Raw genomic sequence first — 24380 nt, 5'->3', positions numbered from 1 at the left:
TATTAAAAATACGTAGGACATTGATGCTATCAATATCTGACGCGCTCGAGTATGTCCATACAACAGTATTTTTTTACATATTTAAAAAGCTATAGCCGCTTCCCCCACCGATGAAAAGGTATATATTATATAACTTTTTTTTATCATCTAAGCTTTGCAACCCAATATGTCTCAATGACGCTCGAGTAAATCCCCATTTTGCATCGTGGGCTCCCCTGCTATAGAACATTATAAGCTCTGGGTTATCAAAATATTTGACAGTCCTCAAATCTGAAATTCTCTCTGTCATAACTGTCACTAATGTAAGAATATTCACATTTCAAATAGAATCATCATAGTTCGAAATTATTAGTACCTTCATGTCTGATATTCAAATTCACAATGAGTGTGGAGGAGAAATGTGTTAAGAAAACCAATCTTTTAGTTTACCAACAACCCAGTGGTGAGAAGCAAAAACGGACACATCCATGTTCAGAAGAGATTCGCCCAAAATATAAACCAAGTAAGTGTTCACTCATCATGTTCTGAATATTTTCTCGAAGGATTTCTAAATTGACACGAGTCAATAGATTTTTTTAGTGAATATTGAATATGATTTTTTGTTTCAATTCAGTGATTAAAGTTCATCAAAACAAGGCTGTGAATTAGAGTGCGGAGTATAGAAAATATAAATTGAAAGGATATATTTTTTGAATATAGAATAAAGAAAATACTTTTTTGTCTAGTTTCTACTGTGTTTATTTATTCATTTCGACCGGTTTCGGCTTATAAGGCCATTTTCAAGTGACTCAGTTACAGAAACCGTTACAGAAACCGGTCGTAACGAATAAATAAACACAGTAGAAACTAGACAAAAGTATTTTCTTTATTCTATATTCAACATGAATTTCTACAAAATAAATAAGTCATCTATCGAACGATTGATGACACAAAAATTGTCATAATCTCCCAAAGAAAGGAAGGAGGCAATCAATTTAAAAAAATCCACTCTATACAAAGATGTGTAGATCATGCAAAAAAGTAACTTTCAGACACAAACTGGAAAAAAAGCCCTTTCTGAACAGCTATTTTCATAAAAATATTGAATTACATGAAAGAAAAATACTTTCGGAACAAATAGTTTTATAGGAAGGCTGAATTATACGAAAAAACACTGTCATCCTCACTGCTAGACATTCGATGTTTCGCTGTAAGACACATTCCTCATCGGCTCTGCGAAAGCAATTACGTATTTGCTACTGAAGAGTCGATAAGGCTTACGGCGAAACATCGGATGTCTAGTAGTGAGGATGACAGTGTTCCATGTGAGTGGAATTTTACTTCTTTTATTGATTATATTGTGTAGGAATCCTGTGAATGATATCTGATTCGATCCCAATCGAATGTTTGGAATACAAACGGAATAGAGAAAAGTGTTTCTGTATAATTCAGCGTTCATATACTTATAGTATTTGCATCAAAAATATTTTTCTTTCGTGTAATTCAATGTTTATATGAAAATAGATGTTTCGAAACGGCTTTTTTTTTCTTTTTCGCATGATACAACATCTCTGTATATAGTTAATTTTTTGAAATTGATTGCTTTCTTCCTTCTTTGAGAAGATTCATACATTTTTTATATCGAGATGGAGAAGTAGAAGACCAAAAACTTTCTTTCACAAAATATTTCAATTTTCTAGAAAAACACTAAAACTTGCTCTAGTGGTATTTGCCCGAATTTCAAATTATTGTCTCCCATTCGAAATTCAGTCGTGGTAGAAGTGTTCAGATTTTCTTATTTCGATATCATTCCTCTGTGTATTTCATGGATGGAGTGTTGACAACAAGTTGCTAATTTACAAGCAAGTAATCAGACCAGCTCTATCGTACGCTTATCCCGTATTCTGCAGCCTCAAGAGGACTCCTTTGCGGAGACTTGGGACGATGCAGAATAAGGTGCTCCGTATTCGCACGAATGACCTGTTAGATCGGGCATGAGTTGAGACGGTCACTGATCATATCAGAAGGCTGTCTCATGAATTCTTTGAGATCTTTTTATCCGAAGAGCCCGCTGACGAGGGACGTCACGGCAATTAGAAGATATCATATTCAGTCCGGTGAACACTGGTTGATAAATGAATCTCTTGATATCTTTCATCAACGACGCGATCGCTGGAATTGACTGCCGTGTTGGTCGGTGGTTCAAGCCCCAGGCTGAATGATCGATTTCCACTTGCTATCGTCCAACCCGTGTTAAGAATCACACGTTGAAAGGTTAGACCTCGTTAATCCTTAGCTCGCACAATTTTCGACTTCTGAGGGTTGTCGTTCGTAGGGGTGTGACAGCTGGTTAACATAAAAACAAATTTTAAACAGATTCAAACAGAAAACTAGCTAGGATTGTTATTGTTCATGGGTCACGTGTGATACAAGGAGTATTCTTAGTTAGTTTTTGCATGAACATATCCCAGGAGGCTACAGACAAACCTGAATTCTGAATAACACCAACAGTACACCATCAAGTACCGAGGTGCGACATCCTGACAACTCTTGCGTAAGCCTTGGCAAGAAGCCAAAAGCCTTAGGCGGAAGATGCTATGAGGGTATGGGATGTCCTGGAGCTCAACATGGAAGTCTTCTCCTGCTTTTTCTCCCACCCCCCATTTCACCTTTTCTATTCTTTTCCCCTCCACCCACTCTCGTATGTGGGAGAGATGTCCATATGTTTTCACTTACATGTATATTTTTGTATATACATATAAAGCGTGACTCACGGTCGATGGTAGGTTAGACGTTTCTGGAAAACGCAAAGCATGATTTTTCTGAAAGTTTCACCTCTCACATTCACTCACCTGTTTTATCGATCTAAAATATTTTCAGCATTGCGGCGTTGCCACTTCTATCAAAAAGTCCTAGCAATTATATTATTTTAAATGGAACACCCCGTCAAAAAATCGTCAAAAATGAATGCAAATATTGATTATTCAAACGAAATTCTTATGAAATTATTTAATATATACGGACAGTGTGATCAAATCATTGCCATGTATCCTGAATTAACACCAATGAACGAGAGGAAGTTTGTAAGATTACAAAATAATTTCCTCAACTATGGCTCCATGTTAGAAGCGCCTTCAACATTACCAAAACCTGTTACTTCAAATGGGGACAATACTGTTAACGTTTTGGCATATTTTTATGCATATCCATAAGCTTCCATTCGCAGGGCAGAAAAAGATTTAGGTGTATCACATGCTCCAGTACAACGAATTTTGAAAAATCACGGAATGCATCCGTATAAATTTACCAAAGTTCAAGCTCTAAAAGCAGAAGACTTCGAACGTAGAATGCATTTTTGTGAATCCCTTTTGATTCATACACAGGAAGATCGGGAATTTTTGTAAAACATAATTTGGAGCGACGAATCAAAATTTACGAGGGATGATATTTTCAATAAAAGGAATAAACATTTTTGGGCTGATCATAATCCTCAGGTTACAAAGGAAATTTGTTTTCAAGAAAAATTTGACTTGAATGCTTTCTGTATTCTGAAGAACAATGAAATAAGCTTTTTCATTTATGAAGACACACTGAATGCAGAAAGATATCTCCAAATATTAAGGACGACTGTAACCGTTTTTCTTGAAAATTCTCCTTTAGAGAAATATAGGAATTCGTCGTTTCAACTGGACGGAGCGCCAGCTCATTCCACCCAGAAAGTTTCCAGGAAACGAACCAACGAACTTTTCGACGTTCGTTGGTTTAGGCGTTTAGGGCCGTGGGATTGGCCACCGAGATCACCTGATCTCACGCCACTTGACTTTTTTCATGAGGTGTTTTGAAAGAAAGGGTATACAGTACTCTAGTGCCTACCAAAGAAGAATTGCGACGGCGAATAGTGCGGAGTATTGAAGATCTGGATCCCCAGGAAATTGAAAAAGCAACCACAAGTCGCGTACAAAAAAACATTTTGAAGTGTTTAGAATGTAATGTACAACATTTTCAGCATTTATTGTGAAAATGTGATATTTTGTTTACAATTTTGTTATTTTGAATCATCCTATTCTGTTCTATTCACAAAATCTTACTTTCCACCTAGAAATGACTGATTTTTGGTACAGTTGTTCCCTGGAATCTTTGAGCCATAGTTAAGGAAATTATTTTGTTACCTCACAAATTTCCTTTTGTTCATTGGTGTTAATTCAGAATACATTTGGTAGAATTTTTCACACGTTCTGACAATGATTTGATCACTTTGTTCATGTGTATAATATTGGACAATTTTTAGCACAATTTATTTTTTATCTCGAAAACAGATAGAGATAGATATAGGACATTATCAACGAAAAAGTATTAAAATACCAGAGCGATTCCAAAAATGTATTAATATACGAGGTGTTCTATTTAAAATATAAAGTTGCTAGGACTTTTTGATGGAAGTGGCAACGCCGCAATGCTGAAAATATTTTAGATCGATAGAACAGGTAAGGAAATGTGAGAGGTGAAATTTTCAGAAAAATCATGCTTTTCGTTTTCCAGAAACGTCTAACCTACCATCGACCGTGAGTCACGCTGTATAATGTAAAAAGACTGCTCATCTGAACTTCAGAATGTGCACAGAGAAATGGGTGATGAAGGAATGCTGATGTTGATGGTTCTTTGGTGAAACTATTTGAAACTGTTTATAACTAATAGGTTTCTTCAAATTGATATATTGAAAACTTTGAAACAAATTTATTGGTGAAATATATTTTAACTTTGAATTAGTTAGTAATTTATTCAGCTAACTTTTCGTATGCTCAATTCAAAAATTGAAAAATTCTCTTATTTTTGCCAAAACTTTGAATATTTCAAGGCTTAAACTGAATGATCTTTTGTCACCGCAGTACACGGTGGAGGACCTTGCAGTGAACTTGGTGTAACTGAGAAAAATTAGATACATAAGCGTGTTCGAGTTTTGTTGAAATAACCACCACTTTTTGTCAACACCACTACTGTTCGATAACGTATATTTGCAAAGCATGATACGAAAACTACATAAAATATATAAAGGGAAGTCTCGAAAAAAACTAGGTATCATCAAAAATGCACTTCAACGGAATGGTTACTCCAAAGTGATGATGGAACAGACTTTTGTTGAAAGACAGCAAGAGCCTCACAAGGAAAAAAAACCATCACAATCAGTACTTTTACTTCCCTATATCAGATATTGTCGAAAAGGATAAAAAGAATTGGATCCAAGTATAACATCAGAACCTGCTTCAGATCTGGGAACACTATCCGTAGCAGCCTCATAAAAGCCAGGCAACCAAACACGAACTGCGATACCAAGAATTGCATTTACCGGATACCCTGCGAGTGGAGAGATACATCGGTGAAACTAAGATGCCATCGAAAGTTCGCATTGCCGAGCACAATTCACAAGGAGGAAATTCAAAGAAGCCGCATACATATTGTCCAACAATGCATTTAGCCTAGATAGCGTAGAGATACGCAACATATGTAAACCTATAATCAAGCAGATCACGACCAACTGTCAAACGGTCAGCTCCCGCTAAAACCGATGAAGCGGAGAGAGGGAAGAGGGGATAGGTGGAAACACTCAAATGACCTATAAATAGTTAGATCTCCAGTTATCGCCCGAAGACGATTGTGGATACAAACAATCGAAACGTCGTGAAGTAACTTGGCTTGGAATCTTTCAATCTTCAATTTTCATTTCTTGTTGATACTTTTCAAATTTCAGCTCGTGTTGGTAGTTTGATTTTTTGATTGTTGCTTCCATTTTATTCCATTCTAAATTCAGCTTATTTTTGCTTGATATAATTGTTATTTTTCAGATAATCTTTTCATAGATTCTTTCAGAAATTTCCAATCAATTTATATCATATTAGACAATGGAAGTCCGAACCAATCAAATGCCCAACAATTATTGTCAACCACCTTCAAACAAATAACAAAAGCCAGGGGAGTACTTGTTTGCTGATAAGTGTCAGTTCATTAACCCACAGTGTAGTAATGTGAGACTGGCCTGAACGAATTGTTCTTTCAGATGATTTGATTTACAGCCAGTCTCCAAGTATGTGCACTCAATTTGTTAGGTTTTTTTCCTTATTCGAGGAATTGAGCAAATTTTGGATATGCGGTTGATTACCTCGTTCACAGACAGATGGAGCGATGACAAACATGAGGCATGATCCTCTGAAGGAGTTCAATTTTCAATTGTCGGAAATTGTCGACTTTATGTTGATGATAGACACTACGTTGCACTGACGAGTGGCCAAACAGCCCAAAACCGGTCTGCAAGTGTATTCCATTTATTTAAAATCGATTGTTGCCAGGGAAGTAGTTGTTTTCTGATAGGTATCAGTCCATTAACCTTCAGTGTAGGTAATGTGAGACTGGCCTGAACGAATTGTTTTTTCAGATAATTTGACAAAATATAATTTCAATAGTTTGGACCTCCATTGTCTAATTTGATATAAATAATTTGCTTAATATAATTATTCTTCAGTTTTTCATCTCAATTTTCAATTTGATTCGTTCTTCCTTCCAGGGATTTGAAATTATTTTATATCATATTTGACAATGGGAGTCCAAGCTAATTAATTTCACCATGAAACATTGTCAACCAGCACCTTCAGAATAGTATTTGACGGGGTTTATTTGCACTGTCCGACATGTCAGTATGAGATTCATGACTGCATTTGATTGTTTCTTAAGCTGTTTGAGATATGGCAATTTCTTCCGCAAACGCAGGAAAACACTGCAGTGTCGTTGGCTAATTGCCCTCTTCCCAAACGTTTTTGCGAAACTCATTCCAACAATCTGGTTCCGAAAACAATTGAATATTTGAAGGGACTTCTCGATGATGATGGAATAAGTGGTAAAGTAGTCTAAGAGTACATCAGGCTGACCAAAATTTGCATGAAACAAAATTGCTTTCAGTTTGCCGAATGTTTTTATGGGCAACATGAGGGTACGGCAATGGGAAACATTTTGTTTCCTTTCATGACTTATCTGTTCATGAACAGTTCTGAAATGTGAGCAAAGAAAGAGTTGCAATACTTTCTACGAACTTTGCATGATCTATATGTATAGTTACTTTTTTTGAAATTGATTACTTCCTTTCTTTTTTTGGAAGATTTCCACATTTTTTGTATCAAAATAAAGTAGTAGAAAGCCAAAAACTTTCTTTTTCAAAAATTAGTCCCTCCTGAAATTATAACCCTTTCGATTCATACTATATTCATTTGCTGCATAATTTCCTCTTTCCACCTGTTTTTTTTTTGTTACCAACTTGTTGAGATGAACCTATATGAAAAAAACAGGATTCACATTTTCTATCTAAATTCATCCCATAATTTCCACATCGATGTTATATCTTTATGTTCTGTTCATTGTTACAAAGTTGTTGAATTTATTTTATACCCACTTCAATGTAGCGTACACGGCTATATGGAACACCACTTATTGACTATAAATTCCACTATTAAACTCGTATCTCTGCGCTTGTCATCAAGTGCTCGTTCAAAACAATTTTCCGCTTTGTTTTCGATGTAATGCATTTTTGTTCGAGAAAAACGGTTTGAATTGCTGTGATTTCGATTCATCATTATGAAATAGTTAAACATCCGTCAATACTTGTCTTTTCTTGCGAAAGTTTCAGATTTCCATTTCATTTTTGATGTTTTATTTATACGATAGAAAAAGAACTGACAGTTCAGCTTTCAACTTCAGCCCACCTTTTCAATTTCCAATTCAAGATTATTCGTGTTTTGTTCCATTTGAAAAAATGATAAAATCAAGAAATATTAGGTTAGGTTAGGCCTAGACCCTCTGTCGTAACCCTCAAGGTTTTATTGTGACTCACACCTATTCACACTCGACCAAATAAACCCAGCTCCTCAACGAAGCTGATTAGTTTGTATGGTGAGTGGTCTTTCAGGGAAGATGATGAGAGTACGGCTATGCCGAATTCTAAAAACCTGATTCGGTCCCCAGCGGAGCAGGCACAAAGTATATGGTTTGCTGTTTCATAATTTTTCAAACAGAGGCGACACGCACTGTCTTCTGATAGTCCCAGTCTCTGCTTTTGATGATTCAAATGACAGTGACCTGTAAGAAGGCCTAATAGACATCGTAGTTCATCCCTACTGTAATCCAACAACTGTTTGGTATCAAGCTTCAAAGGGTGAATAGACGCCTTGGAGTGAGCCAATCCTGGAAGATTCTGCCAGAAGTCCATAAATCTTCTTGCCATCCAGGTGTTCAATGTTTGTTTGGCAAAGCCCAAAGCAACAGATTCTGGTCCGATGAAGCTGCTTGCAACACCTTCCTTTGCAAGGGAGTAAGCAGCCTTATCACCTTCCAGGCCAGTATGACCAGGAATTCAGACCAGAGAAAATCTGTTGAATCCTTCTATCGAGGAGAGTCGTTTTTGGTAATTTGCTACCAATTTAGACGTTGTCGTTGTTGACGTTATTGTTGGAGCCAAGAGCTCCCCACGCCGCATGACTATCCGATAATATTTTATTGATTTGTGAATGTAGTTGTATTCTTCAAATTTCTCTGCACATATTAGTGTAAATTTCCGCTTGAAATACAATCGCATAGGTTCCTAGGCAGGTTGATATCTCTGTCCTGGGTCTGCGTTCCTGGGGTTTCAGTACGTATTCTTCCTGCACGGTCCTGACCGAAGAATCGTCGTACCTCATCCAGCAGTTGTAGCCGACGTGGAAAGCATCGGTCGCGTAGTGCTGCTCTGTTGAAGACTGTGTTTCCAACGATACCAATGCCGAATCAATCTTCAAGTCGTAATCAGAATCCAAACCATTGATAATCTCCGTGCAACGGTCGTGGTCGTATTTAAATAACTTCAGATGCAAAATGAGGATGACGAGAAGTTTGCAGAACATAATTTGCTCCTACGCCTCGACCTTCTCGTTTGTTTTCGACGAAGTTTGTACCTCTGAACTGTTCTTGGAGACGAGTAGCACGAGCGCTCCTCTGACAGTCTTCACTTTCTCAATGTTGAGTGGCAGGGTGAGGAAAGGCTGGATATTCTGAGTAATGTGGTCCCCGTTACGATGAATGTTCGACTTTAGTGCCCCTCGAAGGTCTCACCTATCGGTGTACTGGTGGTGTCGATCTTTCTGGGTGGATATCCTTCATTTTTCGATTCCATTATGTTCCATTCACTATTTGAATCATTGCTCGAAACAGAGTCACTGAGAGGTTTTTCATTTTCAATATATCTTTTTACTAACTCTTTCAGCTTATACATTTCATCTTTGAGTCCATTCAAAAGAAAACCTAAAAACTCTTTCGCATCTTGTTATCTACCTTCGATCCAGTCAGACCGCATGTTATGTAATATTTTATGAAGCCACGTTGATACGAATAGGATTTTAGTGTTGATTAAAACTTCTTGGTCATTCTTGGCATTTTCATCCACTCTCTCGTCTTCGTCAAAATATAGGAAGGAAGGTGAACAAACTATTACACAAAGCGACACATTCCAAATATAATCGGGGTAGATTTTATTCTCTCGTTCGAAGAGATTTTTTTGCACAGACTGTTCAGTAAGTTTTCTCGTAGAACAGAATTGGCCTTTTTTTTTAAACAGGCCCAGTTGCAGAAATTCATAGTGAATCACATCAGCCGCTGACCACCATACAGTAACCATGGCCTTTTTCTGGTGGGTTTTTGCCTTCGAGAAGTGCCTGGGTGGCTCATCAGTGTCCAACCACTGTCCTGAACGTCTTCTGTTATCGTTAAGGATCCACTTCTCATCACGCGTTACTATCCAACCCAAAAAGAATCGCAAAGAAGAAAATACTTCGAAACGTAACAATTTTTGTCGTTCATTCAAATCGAGAGGCATCCGCTTTTCGAAATGTTTGGCCTTTCCAATACATTTTATACCATCCACCAGGATCCTCAAATCCTCTTCCTGCATCACTGTAGGTCGACCACTTGAAGGCTCATCTTCGAGGCTGAAATCTCCGGAACGAAACTTTGCAAGTCAACGTCAATGAGTTCCTCAACAATATCATTGCCCAATACCTTGGTAATTTTTCTGCAACGCTTTGGTTCAGTTCGAATTCGTAGAGGAAAATTGGCCGAAAATCGCTTTACATTATATTTATTGCAAATGACGTTTTTGATGCATGTGTCTTTCTAATAAACAAATGTTGAAAAAAGTCTGGCGGAATTACGGAATTCCTTGTCCCAAATTAAAAAATCAATGGCAACAGGATATGTAAATTCGAAAAAGTAAATGTCACAAGATCCTCGAATGTATTTGAAATAAAAAATGTAGCGTCCTTTTGGCTGTAAGAGATGCTACCCTATTGCTTTTTTTATCAAAAAGTACAAATTTTGTCCGACTCTGATATGTTGCCCCGTTCGAAAGTTGAGAGGGGAGTGACAATTAAGTCCGCACTGTATAGATGAGGCAATGAGTGACATCCGAAACGATAGTAGGGAAGCCCTGCCACTAGAAAACTTGAATGCAAATTTATCAACGTGGAGATCAGCAAATGCAAATGTTGAGGGTATACGAGTACTCGTATATGTGACAGAATGGGTACAATATGCATATGGTCGTGGAAAACGAGGGTCAAACCCCAACTAAGTGGAGGTGTATATAGATAGGAGTGAGAAATCGTCATGGAGAATATGAAAAAAAACACTTCAGGAAGGAAAGAAAACTATATGAGAACCATAAATGAAGGAAACGTAACATAACTTTTTCCGAAGACTGTAGATAGATGGAACCGAGGGAAAGCTATATGATAGAGCTATATGCTGCAGTTGACTCACTAATGAAAACGCTCCGGACCAGATGAAGTCATTGAGGAATCGGTAAAGCTCAAGGTTAAGACACTGATTGAAGATTCATTGTTGTCAATAATGAACCAGTTTTCGAATTGGCACATAATGTTTCGGTAAGTTAGACAAAAGCTGGTCCTGATTCTCAACAAAGAAAGGTACCTACCTGAGCATAAAACCATCTGCTCAGGTAACGTCCAGTAAGAAATAGTGGAAGTTTTGGAGCCATTTTCCACATGAGGCAAGGAAGTCTATGAATAAGGTATTCATCAGACTATCGTGTACTGTGTAGAATAACCTGTGATGTTATGTGTCATTGACTTATACAGTATAAATACTGAAAATCTTCATCCTCGAATCCTTAATGGATATCTGCATTATTTTCGATGACCAACCTCGTATTTGGTTTAGTTATAATGAATTAGGCGTTTCTTCGATCAAACCATATATTTATGTAAACAACAAAAAAGTTTTGATACCAATCAAGCTGTAATAGTCGACAGATAACCCTGTCCTTTTCTGAACAAGGTTCTGTATTGTTTTTCAACTTTTTAAATACACTTCATTTTTTATTTTTCACGGTTTGTTTTCATTGTACAGTCCAACCCGCAGAACAAGCGCTTTCGGCTACTGCCAACACGGCCACAAACAATTATGTGTGGACAAAAGTTGTCAATATTTATCGACACTTGTATCTGCTTGACCATCTAATGGACGACAGCGATGGGCATGATGTTTGGTTTTTGTTGGAACATCAGTTACTGGAGCGACATGAAAAGCTCGGAAAACCATGGCGGAAGGGTCAGTGAGAATATGTCCGAAATTATTTATTTTTTCAACTGCTGGAGTAGCACGCAGGAAAATTCAATAACAAATATGTCGAAGAAATGTCAGAGGTGGTTGAATAAAATAATGGAAATTTTAATCGTTAGATTATACACCGCACAGTGAAGATTTACTATACAAGGTGATTCCCAACTATGCATTCTGTTTGCATCAGACATAATAGATTGAAGACGTGTAATTCAATAATATAGTACATTGCATGATTTTCAATATATAAAGGGTTATACAAAAACCGCGAAATATGTTTCGCTATACAATAGCTTTCTTAATCATTAATAATATTGATAGTTGTATTTTCAGCTACTTGAAATTTTTTCTCAATATCGATGGCTGGAGTCGTTACAGAGAAGCCTCTGAACCTGATTTCATTTCAGTAAGGACTGAATGTATCTCATATAATTTCAAAGAGCTGTATCAAATTTCAACTGATTCCGTTTGAAGATATTCATAATATTTTCTGAATTCCTTTCTTTTCAAAAAGTCAATGATCCGTATATCAGCAAAAAAACAATTCCTGACTTATTTTTTCCCGAAACGTCCTACCAAATCACCCTCTCAAGTCGGAAAACTTCCTGTAAATGAATTTCAAAAAATGGTTTCCTGAAAACTATGAACTCCATCAGGAAAATTTTATCAATAATGACGTTATAAAAAGGAAAATTGGGGTTCAGCAATGTTTCTGCAGATATTCTCGGCATTTATGAACTAATAAATACGGACTGTCAATTTTTTCAAAAATATTTGATAATATCGACCTTTTTTTGGGTAATGGTTACCTTCCACAATCTGAGAAAATATAAAAATTATAATGGAGAACTTTATACAAGTGTAGAAGGGCAAACTTTTTAGTTTACCCCGATAAGTTACTGCGTAAAAATCAAAGTATTTTTCACAAAGAAAAATCTTCTATTTATCAGTAACTTGTCGTATTTCACAATTTTGCCTATCAAAAAAATATTAAGAAATTATACTTTTCTTTTACGTTTCGGAGGCCAAAATCTGCCTCCGTCTTCAGAAATGGATAAAAATTCGAATAAATATGCAGTTATTTATTACTCACACATACAAAACCCAACAACACTGAAGAAAAAACAAAAAATTGTATTTATAAAATACCTTGTTCTTGTGGTAAAAGTTACATTGGTGAAACCTCAAGACCATTGAAAGTGCGTGAGAATGAACATCGAGATTATATAGAAAATAGACAATTGACAGGATCAAAATTATCAGAACACATTTTAAAATCAGACGGTGAACATCGGGTGGAATGGAATAGGACAAGAAAGATTACCAATGAGCCTCATTCTAAGAGACGTAAGCTAAAAGAATCAGCGTATATTCTCATGTCTGAAGAGAATTGTATCTCGAATAGCTCCTTAGAAATAGATCGTACTTGGCTACCCATCTTGAAGAAAACTTTGGATAGTGGCGAAATGGCAACAAACTGATATCGGAGAGTACCTTGTATTACATCGAATATTTCAGTTGTCAATCAATAACATTGACATAATTTCATATTTCAAAACTTCTTTGACATCTGTCGAAGAAGTAAAGAAATAAGCTCTCAAAAAAGGAATAACTGCATATTTATTTGAATTTTTATCCATTTCTGAAGACGGAGGCAGATTTTGGCCTCCGAAACGTAAAAGATAAGTATAATTTCTTAATATTTTTTTGATAGGCAAAATTGTGAAATACGACAAGTTACTGATAAATAGAAGATTTTTCTTTGTGAAAAATACTTTGATTTTTACGCAGTAACTTATCGGGGTAAACTAAAAAGTTTGCCCTTCTACACTTGTATAAAGTTCTCCATTATAATTTTTATATTTTTTCAGATTGTGGAAGGTAACCATTACCCAAAAAAAGGTCGATAAAAAACTGATTTTTTCCTCTACAAAAAATGACTTTCGTTGAATATTTGATAATAATATTCATATTTATATAACCATAACTCGCTTAGCAATATGTAGGCTGAAACCGAAAGTTATCAGAGTATGCACGGGAGCAGAACTGAAGAGGATGTGTCCTCCGAAACACTGCGAATGCGCTCCAAAGGTGAGAAGACCATCCAGAGGGGTATTTGGCATTTTTGGTTTCGGTTTGAAAGCCGCACTCGCTGCAGCAGCCATATACGTCACATACGACTTGGGAATATGGGGTTCCATGGAAGATACCCAAAATTTGTACAGAACCTACTGCACCATGACCAAGGAACCAGCTAAGAAAAAAATGGGAAAATGGGATCCGCCGTCATGTGAAGCTGAGCGAGATCTTCTGAGGGTGAGTTTGGTGAATACTATATCGAACTCATTTCATGAAAAACCCAGTGGCTTAGAATAAGAACATCCGTCAAAGACAATTTGAATCAACTATATAGGGGTCCCAACGAAAACTGGACACTCTGGTATTGTGTGATAACATCGTAGATGTGGAAAAGCTCTCAGACAGGACGATTTCAGGTTAAAAAAAAACTTTGTTCTCTTATCGATGGTACCGTCACGTTAACTCTCAAGCTCAAGGGTGAACCACCTCTTAGAAATGTACTTTAGAATCATTGGTGGAGTGTCACTTTGTTTAGGGGCCAGTTAATAGGTTGTTTCAGAAGTTTTGTCCATTCGAATGTCATGTGTTTTTGAAGCTCCATATCGCAATAAATATGTCGTGGTATATACTAATCGTTGGAGAATTTTGTGATCTATATTTTGATGCTGTTCATTTTTTCCGCCTCTTTTCAGCTTATCACTATATGATGTCTTCAAGCGATTCTCAACAAATGTTCCTCTATGAATTCAGACTGAAATGAAGTGCTGCCAAAATAGTCCAAAAAATCAATCAACTATTCGACGTTGTTTTGTGAAATTTCATTCTGGAAACTTCAGCCTCAAGCCCAGAGGTGATTAACCTACAGTAATCCAGGACGAGGATTTGAGGACCATGGTGGAGACTGACCCATCACAAATAGTGCGTGGCAGTTCGGAAGACCTGGGCGTCCGCTCTCATGCGGAATTTGATGGTTTGGAACATATTGAAAAAGTCGAAAAGCTCAAAAAGTGGGTGTTCCACGATTTGAACGATTGTCACGTTTTGAGGTCTGTTCTTCTATGCTTTTGCGCAACCAAAACGATCCTTTTTGGGAACGGATAGTAACATGTGATGAAAAGTGGACATTAAGGACAATGGTTGGACACCAATGAGCCACTTCCTGAAGGCAAAAACCCAACAAAAAAGAGCATCCACAGCTGGCACTGCTCAGTAGAAGAGATCCGATTCTGATACACGTTAACTCTCGTCCGTACGATTCGAGCGTCACTACCATCTCTCCAAGCACTTCGATAAGTTTCCCATCAGTAGAACCTCTGCCAATTGGGACTAGGCAAAAAATGACCTTCGCCGACTTCTTCTAACCATGAGCACCCAATTTATATCAGAGAGAATGTGTAGTATTTGTGTCTAGTTGATTGATCTAGTGATTTTTCAGAAGTGTATAGTATTGTACTTCTGAACTGAATTGAACAATGGTGTTCTCTGTTGCAGAGAGATCTGAGTCGATTGAACTATATCATGACACTATACAGGGCGTTCGAACTCTTGTAACTCAGAAACGTGTAATCGAAAATTTCAAAGAAGACGTCAATTTTTGTTTGTTGGGGAACTGATTCTGATATGGTGATCATACTCGAAACCCTGTTGTTAGCAACTACACCCCCTTCCATTTTTTTCATTCAGGTAAAAACAAAAAATTTACTGTCGCTCATTTTATTGAGGAAATCAACAAAAGTAATATCAATGGCAACACCACAATCAATAAATGAAGTGTTCAGAGTCAGAAATCGGCATTCTAGAAAAATTCACTGTCGCAGGTCTTTTAGATTTATAGAATTTATGTAATTAGTAATAAACGTTTTGAACTGGACGACACTACTTTTTTTTTTCATTCAGTTACATATAATATATAATAATAATAACAATAATAATAATAATACAATTTCGTTACGTTACAGTTCTTTTTACAAATTGAGTGCACCTGATCTCATAATGAGATCGTCGCATACTTCATGCAACTCAATCCGCTACACTAGAAGTTTAATAACAACTAATCACGAATAAGCGTCGCACGGTCATTCATGAACTGCTACAGAATGCACATGTACTTTTCCAGGAGAATTGATATAATTGCATTACTGGAGTTGTAGGTGGTCATTTTAACCTCATTTTTGTAACGAAAATAATGTAAACTGTGTTGTTTCATCATGATTTAATGAAATGTAAACACGGTTTCAATAATTTCACGATGTGCCACTCGACCCTTATCCCCAATTTACATTTTCGAGGTAGTTCACCCCACTGCTCGAGGACTGAAACAATGGTGCTGCATGTAGAAAAATAAAATGTGCCTCTTCAATTCAAAATTGACCATACCCACAATATTATTACACAAAATCCCCGTGTCAAGTTTTCGATATGCCACCTTGTATACATTTTGAATAAATATAAACCAACATCATAACTAGAAGATGGCGTCCCTAACCCTCCTTGGCATGCTGATGAAATTATTTTTTTAATCAAATCATATCATTGAAACTAAACCATGACTTCAAAGCCTGTCTCGAAATTCTACAATTTGACATTGGTTGTTTCTGGTCCGAGTCGCAAAACAACATTATTCGTGAGATAGAATATTATTAATGAAGAAAACAGAATTGAAACTTTCAATTTTTTTTACAACTTTTATTTTTTACTAACTTTACCGCACTTTCGTCCAATAAGGACATTTTCAAACTTATGCATTGAACATCACATTAGCCAATAAATAGCACCACTGTAGGTAATATAGGTTCTTAGATTGATTGAGTACCTGAATTTTGTTTACTAGTGACACTGCGGATTTGCTAATTTGATAACCAGGGAGTAAAATAAATCGATTTGATCATTTAACAGGTTACACCCGCAATGCTTATGCTTGTGAATTCCCAAGGATTCTAAATAATTGAGTTTAAAACCCTTCCTTGCATAGTGCAGAATTTCCGAATCGGGAACTTGTGGCTGCATGCCAAGGAATGGTTTTAAAACGGTTTCCTTAGTTGACAGTGTCCACTAGCCCCATAATATGGAGCTAGTGGACAAGCCTCCATGTAGGATGTGTGAACAGGAAGATGAGACTGTCAGGCATGTCCTGTTCGAGTGCCCTGATTTATAGTCAATAAGAGAGTGTGTCTTGGTCTACACCTGCCGATATAAAGGAGATCTCTCCCAGTGACGTGTCCACCTTCCTGGAAAGGACAGGATGGACGATGACCTAGGAAGACAACTCCTCGAGAGGATAAACAATGGGTCACATGTGGCCTAAGTGCTGTGGGCTTACACTCGCCCTCCCTACTCCACAGATACAGATACGTCGAATCATTTTTACCTAGTCTGAAGGAACTTTCATGTTCAGCATATCGTTTTTGGAAATTTCGGCCACATTGTCCCACATAAACACTATTACACTACGGACACTTAAGCTTATAAACTCCAGATTTCTCCAACTTCTCCACCTCATCTTTGACATTGGAAAGGAAATCAGATAACCTGGCATTTGGTCTCAATGCCACTTCCACATTTTTTTTTCTAAAGAAACCCGCAATTATCTCTGTTCTTTTTCCAAAATATGAGTTACCCATTTCTTGATTTCTGGCTGTTTGACCTGAGGGTATATTAATCTGTAAGTGAATTTACGGCTTTGTTTTCTGACTAACTTCTGGATAGTATCTGCCTTGAAACCATTACTATGAACTATCTATGTGATTATAGCAATTTCCCCAGCTAGATTGTTAACATACAAATTCAGTGAGAATGCTCTATGCAACATTGAATTGTAGGCTGCTAATTTATGACTGTCTGGTAGAAAGAATCGCTTGGGATGGTAATGTCTGTATAACTAGGTTTTCTGAAAACATTGAACACAAATATATTCTGATTATGTGTAATGGTCAGGTCTAAGAAATTTATCTATTTTTCCATCTCTGTTTCGAGTGTGAACTGAATGTTGCTATTGAGATTATCCATGAATGTTATAAATGGGTTCAGCTGTAATCCTGTAGTACCTCTGAAACAGGCGAATATATCGTCTGAATATCTGTACCAAAAATTAATATGTTTTTTATCCAGGTCAGAAGTTACTATAGTGGTCTCCAAGCTGTTCATAAATATGTCTGCTAAAAGTGGACTGAGCGGTGAGCCCATTGGTGAACCTGAATCCTGTTTATGAAATTTGTTGTTGAACTGTAGGTATCTCTGATTTAGGCACACATCGATAGCCATCAGTTACTAAGTGTGCTAGTTGACGATATATAGTTGAGTCGTTCACTCAGCTGTTGATGACAAAGTTTTTTTTGTGTTGAAAAATCGTCAAGTTTGCCAATAGAATTTGTTTTCTTCAAACCAAAGCCAAACATCATCTTGATCTCTATGTAAAACATCAGAAGCATCTTCAATCAAGTTGAATTTCTTGAAATAATCTAAAAATTATTCACAGAGAATCGACAAAGTAATCAATAGGAGAAAAAGTAATGAAAACATTCCAAGGAGAATTATAATTACCAAAAAATTCGAGTAACTCATTTTAAAATTGAGATATTAGGAAACAAAATTAGAAAACACTTTTTTTTGTACAATACGCGTTTATGAATTTGTAATTGTTCAGAGATTTTTTTATTGAAGTGAATTTTGATTCTAATGTTCACATTGTCATCTGTGTATTAACCGGAAAAGAAGTTGTTTTGGTAGTCATTTTGCAGATTATATTCTATATGAAAGTTTGAAGAGGTGAATAATTGAAAACAATCCTAATAGTTGAAACTATTTCAGTTTGTGGAAGATGATCTTTTTGTCATGAAACTATGATGTCTTAACTAGAAGATAAACTCATTAAATTACTTCATTCTGAACATGTCACATTCATTGATTTTCATCTAGTAATGAAACACAATCTAACCACATCCTCAATCCACATCATCCAATCCTCAACGAAGAACTGGGTTCTCGAATATGTGGAAAGAATATTTACCCCTATAAACACTACTACCATATCCAAAAAATCAGAATCATCATAATCATCAATTTCAGTGTGATTTGTTATTTCACGTTTTTGTATGATCACCAATACAATCGAAAAACTATTCATTATAGCTTATGCCAACTTGATACTTCATACTGAAAATAATTTTGTGCTGATGATTAATATTTGATGAAAGCATATCGAAAAGAGTATTTCAGTTCTGCTGAAAAAAAGTGTTGCCGGACAATCAGTTTTCTGATTGGACCGTGATAAATAGATTATTTAAAATATTCAATGACTCATCCTTTTACAGATTCCAAGTTTCAAACCGTATGGACAATGTGACGATCCACCTTTTGACCATGAGAGGAGTGCCTACAATTTCCAAAATACCTGGAACTGTGCTATCGAGTGCATCTTCGCTGGAATTGTTAGATTTCCGTACAATATAATCGATAAATTTCAAGGTAAAGAAACAACAAAAGTGGTGGAAGAAGAACAGCAACTGTGTATTCCTTTTGATGAATTATCAGATGACGAGAAGATTATCAATAAATATAAATAGTTCTGTTGGAGAATTGGAAAATTACATGAAATATATTTGTGAAACAATAATTGCTCATTATCAATAATGTTTGCACAATATATATATTTATATATATATATATATATATATATATATATATATATATATATATATATATATATATATATATATTTTATCGAGGGTGTATGATACAAATCAACAATGTAACAAATAGTGGACATAACACTCCAAATGGGGGGCAAACCGCGGACACCCCACTTTTTGGAGTGTTATGTCCACTATTTGTTACATTATATATATATATATATATATATATATATATATATATATATATATATATATATATATATATATATATATATATATATATATATATATATATTATATATTTTTTATAATCCTTATGGGGAGAAAATACACAGAACACGGAGCGAAACCCGAGAAAACAGCTCATATATATATATATATATATATATATATATATATATATATATATATATATATATATATATATCATCAAAATCATAAACGTTTTTAAACAAGAACAGAATATAAAAATTTCACAAAGGAAAGTTAAACCCTTAACTAAACTACATTCAAAATTGAAAGATGAAGATCCGTTATTTGAAAAGTCACATGTAGTTTACGAAGTTCCTTGCAACAATTGTGATAAGATATATATAGGTCGAACAAAAAACAATTTAAAAACCCACATAGCTCTTCATGAAAGTAATTGTAAAAATTTAAAACGAAATTCTTGTGCACTCACACAACATGTTCTAGATAATGATCATTCAGCCAATTATATTAACACCAAAATTCTCCATTTCGAACCAGATTCAAATAAAAGGCAATTTCTGGAAATGACTGAGATCAAAATTAAAGAAAACAATATCAACAAAAAGACGACATCGACAACCTCAGCAAAATTCATTCATTTTTACTAACAAAAAATATAAATCTGAATACATCCTGTAATATTAACACAGTATAAATCTCCATAATAAACGATAATAAAAAATTTGAAAAAGTATTTCAGCCCATATATTATCATTATTATTTTCATTATTTTAATATTAATATAATTCACAAAAAGGATTTGAAGCTTTATAACTCCTATTTAATTATATGCGAGCCCTTTCGACAGGTGGTCGTGCTGTCAAGGCTTTACCTGTACTGAGAGCCTTGATGATAATGATTACAACACTGGTGAGTCCTAGGAAACTGAAATTATGGTATATAGGCACTTCTTAGGTCTGAGATGCGCACTCAGAGAGATTCATCGAATATTTGATTTCGGGCGCCACCGTGGGGATGCAAGGGGCGCGTTCAATTATGAAAATTACCTTACATTTTCATCATTGTTTCTCCGCACCGCTATATTTTGGGAGGTTGCGATTTGCATGTGGGTTTGTTTTATGTTGTAGATGTGCGAAAGGGTTTTCTTGAATTACAACTGGGGTTCCCTCCTGGGTATGAAGGGGGCGCTTCACATAGGCTGTCCTTATCAGCCATAATGATATCGATATATATATATATATATATATGGTTGCACACTTAATGATTTATAGACAATTTATAGTGACCGAAGTTTCTCGAAATGTGTTCAAAATCATATCAGTAGCTTCCAATCATGATATCTATTTTATTTCAAAATACCTAAATTCGTCACATTCCGAATGACTCCAACCGCATAATTGTCTTGTGTGAAAATATATCCATATTATGTATAATTGATCTTCCAAAGGTTGAAAAACAGAAGAATGATGTGCATATTTGTGCATTAGTCCTAGCTGAAACCTCGTATCTCTTCTTACTCAGAAAATAAAAAAGTACTATCATTATTTCTTTCCCAAGGATTCTACCCCGAAGGTAGGGAGCGTCAGCATTATCAATCAATGATCACTTCACACAGTGGGGTAAGTGATCATTGGGTCAGAGAGGCACTAAACCAAAAATGACAGCCTCCTGAATTCTGCATTTTTTGCGCAAATCATCATTCGAAATTCATTTATTGAATTTTCATTGTTTGAATTTTGAGAAATATCAGTTTAGAATCATTTCAAAACAATTCGATATGATTCAGTGGAAAATACCATAGGAAATTCAATATTTTTATCATTATTTATATGTTTCTGTTGAAAAAAGTTCAGAAATATTGATTGATGAAAATTCAAAATGAGATGAACTAGAGACCTTCACTTGTTTTTGTGTTATGGTGTTTGTTGTTTCAGCTTGTAACTGATAGTGATGACTTTGGAAATACTCATTCTAAGAAAAGTATCAACTTTGATTCCAAAATCGATAGGTATCTATCAACCTGGAGGACACACAAAGAAAAATTCCACCTTTATTTTTCAAGTGAACCCAACGCGATTGCAATCTTCTTCCATTGAGCATGTTCAGCATCAGTCCGTTCAAATGTGTGTTACGTTACTTTTTATTTCGCGAAAACTCCTGAGATAATAATTGAATTCAAATGGTGTATGGAGCAAATACAAACCCACTCATCTGTATTGTTACGTTTTTTTCCGTGGGTTGACCAATAATTGACTACACTGAGTAATCAAATTTAACTTCATTTCACTATAAATATAATAAACACTTCAACTATTATTCGAATGTCTATCACCTCACTAGATCGCTTCCCGTTCCGCACTGCAACTTACACTTGACTGTGTCGATATGCTCGTGGCAAGCGTTTATATATCGTAATCGAATGTGCTAGAAAATTTCGCCGAAATTCCATCGGAGTCGGTAGCATTATTCTCGCTACATCTAGAGCGGCAGTGAACATCGTACATTCGCGCGCTCTTATCTACGTCACAATTGGTTTATGGCTACCAGTGGCGGCCGGCGTTATTTTCTTCAGGGCTTAATTTACAACGGTATCTAGACTGGAACTCATTATTTTGTATTGTATTTTTTTCAATATCCACTTCTATTTTGGGAAGCTGGATATCTCATTATCAACTACATTGAAAGTTCGTACTTTCATTCATTTATTCACGGAAAAACCCGGAAACCAACCAAAACATTGACGCCAGCCGTGAAGGCCTACATTCCTATATTCCAATTTATTCATCAGAATTTGAAGACATCAGATTCTCAAATGATTCAGCAATTATCAAAATGGATACAAATTGAGGTGAACATTTAATTGTTCATACTGAAATGCTAAACCATCTTATATCAATAACCAAAACATCCACTGGTGAAAATTTTGAATTACTTATATTCATGATTTAAATTTTCTATCTGAAACTCCTGATTCATCTGTACTTTTATTGTTATTGTTATTGTTATCACTAATTTACTAATTTTCTTCCCATAAACAAGTTTCTTGGGAAAAAAATGATAACTCAGTGATAAACGCTCATTTCTTCCACGTCTATTTGAAAGAACGATCCTCAATAGTTACTTAAATTTTCCATTATACACTGAAAAATTGATTTATTGTCTTGTTTATATTCCCATTCCGCTGTAACAATTTCATTTGGCGGCCATAAAGCGAACGAAAACAATGAAAAATCGTTTCATCAATGCCCCAACGCAAACAAACAAAAACTCAAGACAAACATTATCTTTCTGCCGGCCTTTGTCATTTTTACGGTCAACCGGTTTATGAAGCAAGATTACGGCTCTGTTACGGCTATATGAACACGGTGGCGACCTTATCTCTTATCTCTCTGTCTACAGGGATCCTGCCGCTCGACTGACTGCTCTTACGCATCAAAATTACCTCACATAATCAAGCCATTCATGCGAATGGTATTCGTGTCATTCAAAACTTTATGATTCCCGACATCGTTCTGCGAGAGATGAAGTTTTTGTATACGAGTTTTTCTTTTTCCAAGGTCAAGGTGTCCATGTTTTTCGTCAATACGGCTGGAAAGTGCCACTTGTTGATATTTTTGGATGCTTTCAGCTACAAATTAGTACAAACATACAGAATGTTTGTAGAATGTGGGTGATAGATCGATTGAAAGAGATACTACAATTATGCTAGTTTCCAATGCTACCTTTTCCAAACATTTTTTTTGACGCAAACCCATCAATTTGGAAAGAAAAATCCCTGCTTTCAAAATATTGGGGTGAAGAGTATGGTAATTTTTTCATTTAAATCACAATGGTAGCGTCAAATGATCAAATTGAAACGGAGGAGAAAAAAAATTCTTACTCCAAAGTAAATGATGTCATTGATTTCCAAACCTTCAATAAAACTGCCTAAATATGGTGAGCAAATTACTGATTTTTTTTTAAATACCCTAGATGTGGAGAATTATATTTGTTATTAAGTTCTCTTGCAACTTTTTTCTCAGAGGACGTAACCATGTTTGATCAAAATCAGTCATATTCGATGAAAGTAAGATTCTCCGTTACTGAATCAATTGGTGTGAGTTTCGCCATATATCGAAGCCTATCCAAATCATTTGATACCGTTCGCCATAAGAAACTGCTGAAAAACTTAGAGAACTGTGGAATACACAACATTATCTTAAGTGAGTTTCCTCCACAAAAAATTACTTCCGTTCAATATTTTTAAAGCTACTCATATGATTGGAAACATTGAGGTAGTACCAATGGAATCATTAGTAATCCCATACCGATCATTTATGGTATAACACAAGGTACGGTTCTGGGACCAATGGTTTTCACAATATATTTGATTGAGCTACTGAAAATACTGACAAAATGTGAATTTTTGAGCTTTACTGACGATACGGCAATCCTGGATGGAAACTTTTCATAAAATTGACTAATAACATATGCAAATAATATTTTGTGGATATTGAAAAGTGGTTTTGTCACAAACATAACCAATTTTTAAAAAACCAAATACGAGTATTAGCCCTTCACATTATTTGCTCATACATCACCCAATATGGGACATTTGAGTATAGTCATCAAATACGAGTCAATAAGGAATTTAGGTATCTACTCAGAAAGGCATTTTCAATAGGACCTACAAATGAAAGAGATAATAAGAAAGTAAAGGTGGTCACTTTTCGAAATCAATCATCATAAAATACTTCCTTGATATTTATCATATTCAAAAAACACACTTCAATGTGAGATTTCAACTTGATATTTATAATTTTTTAACTTTGTACCATGCACACGTTCAAT

General features: G+C 35.6%; 1 protein-coding gene across 1 annotated transcript; it reads left to right on the top strand.

Moving 5' to 3' along the window:
• Positions 1-263: 263 nt before the first annotated feature.
• On the top strand, positions 264-19318 carry LOC111512976 (uncharacterized). Its single transcript, XM_074186157.1, has 3 exons — positions 264-502; positions 13625-13944; positions 19017-19318. The coding sequence occupies exons 1-3, from the start codon at positions 382-384 to the stop codon at positions 19266-19268; spliced, it is 693 nt and encodes a 230-aa protein (XP_074042258.1). The 5' UTR covers positions 264-381; the 3' UTR covers positions 19269-19318.
• Positions 19319-24380: the final 5062 nt, after the last annotated feature.

The sequence above is a fragment of the Leptinotarsa decemlineata genome, unplaced genomic scaffold (assembly GCF_025532065.1).
Source record: "Leptinotarsa decemlineata unplaced genomic scaffold, Ldec_3_MD MMD2_tig00078422_RagTag_RagTag, whole genome shotgun sequence".
In the NCBI taxonomy this organism is placed as follows: Eukaryota; Metazoa; Arthropoda; class Insecta; order Coleoptera; family Chrysomelidae; genus Leptinotarsa; species Leptinotarsa decemlineata.
The sequence above is the reverse complement of the archived record's forward strand: the minus strand, read 5'-3'. Positions and strand labels throughout refer to the sequence as shown.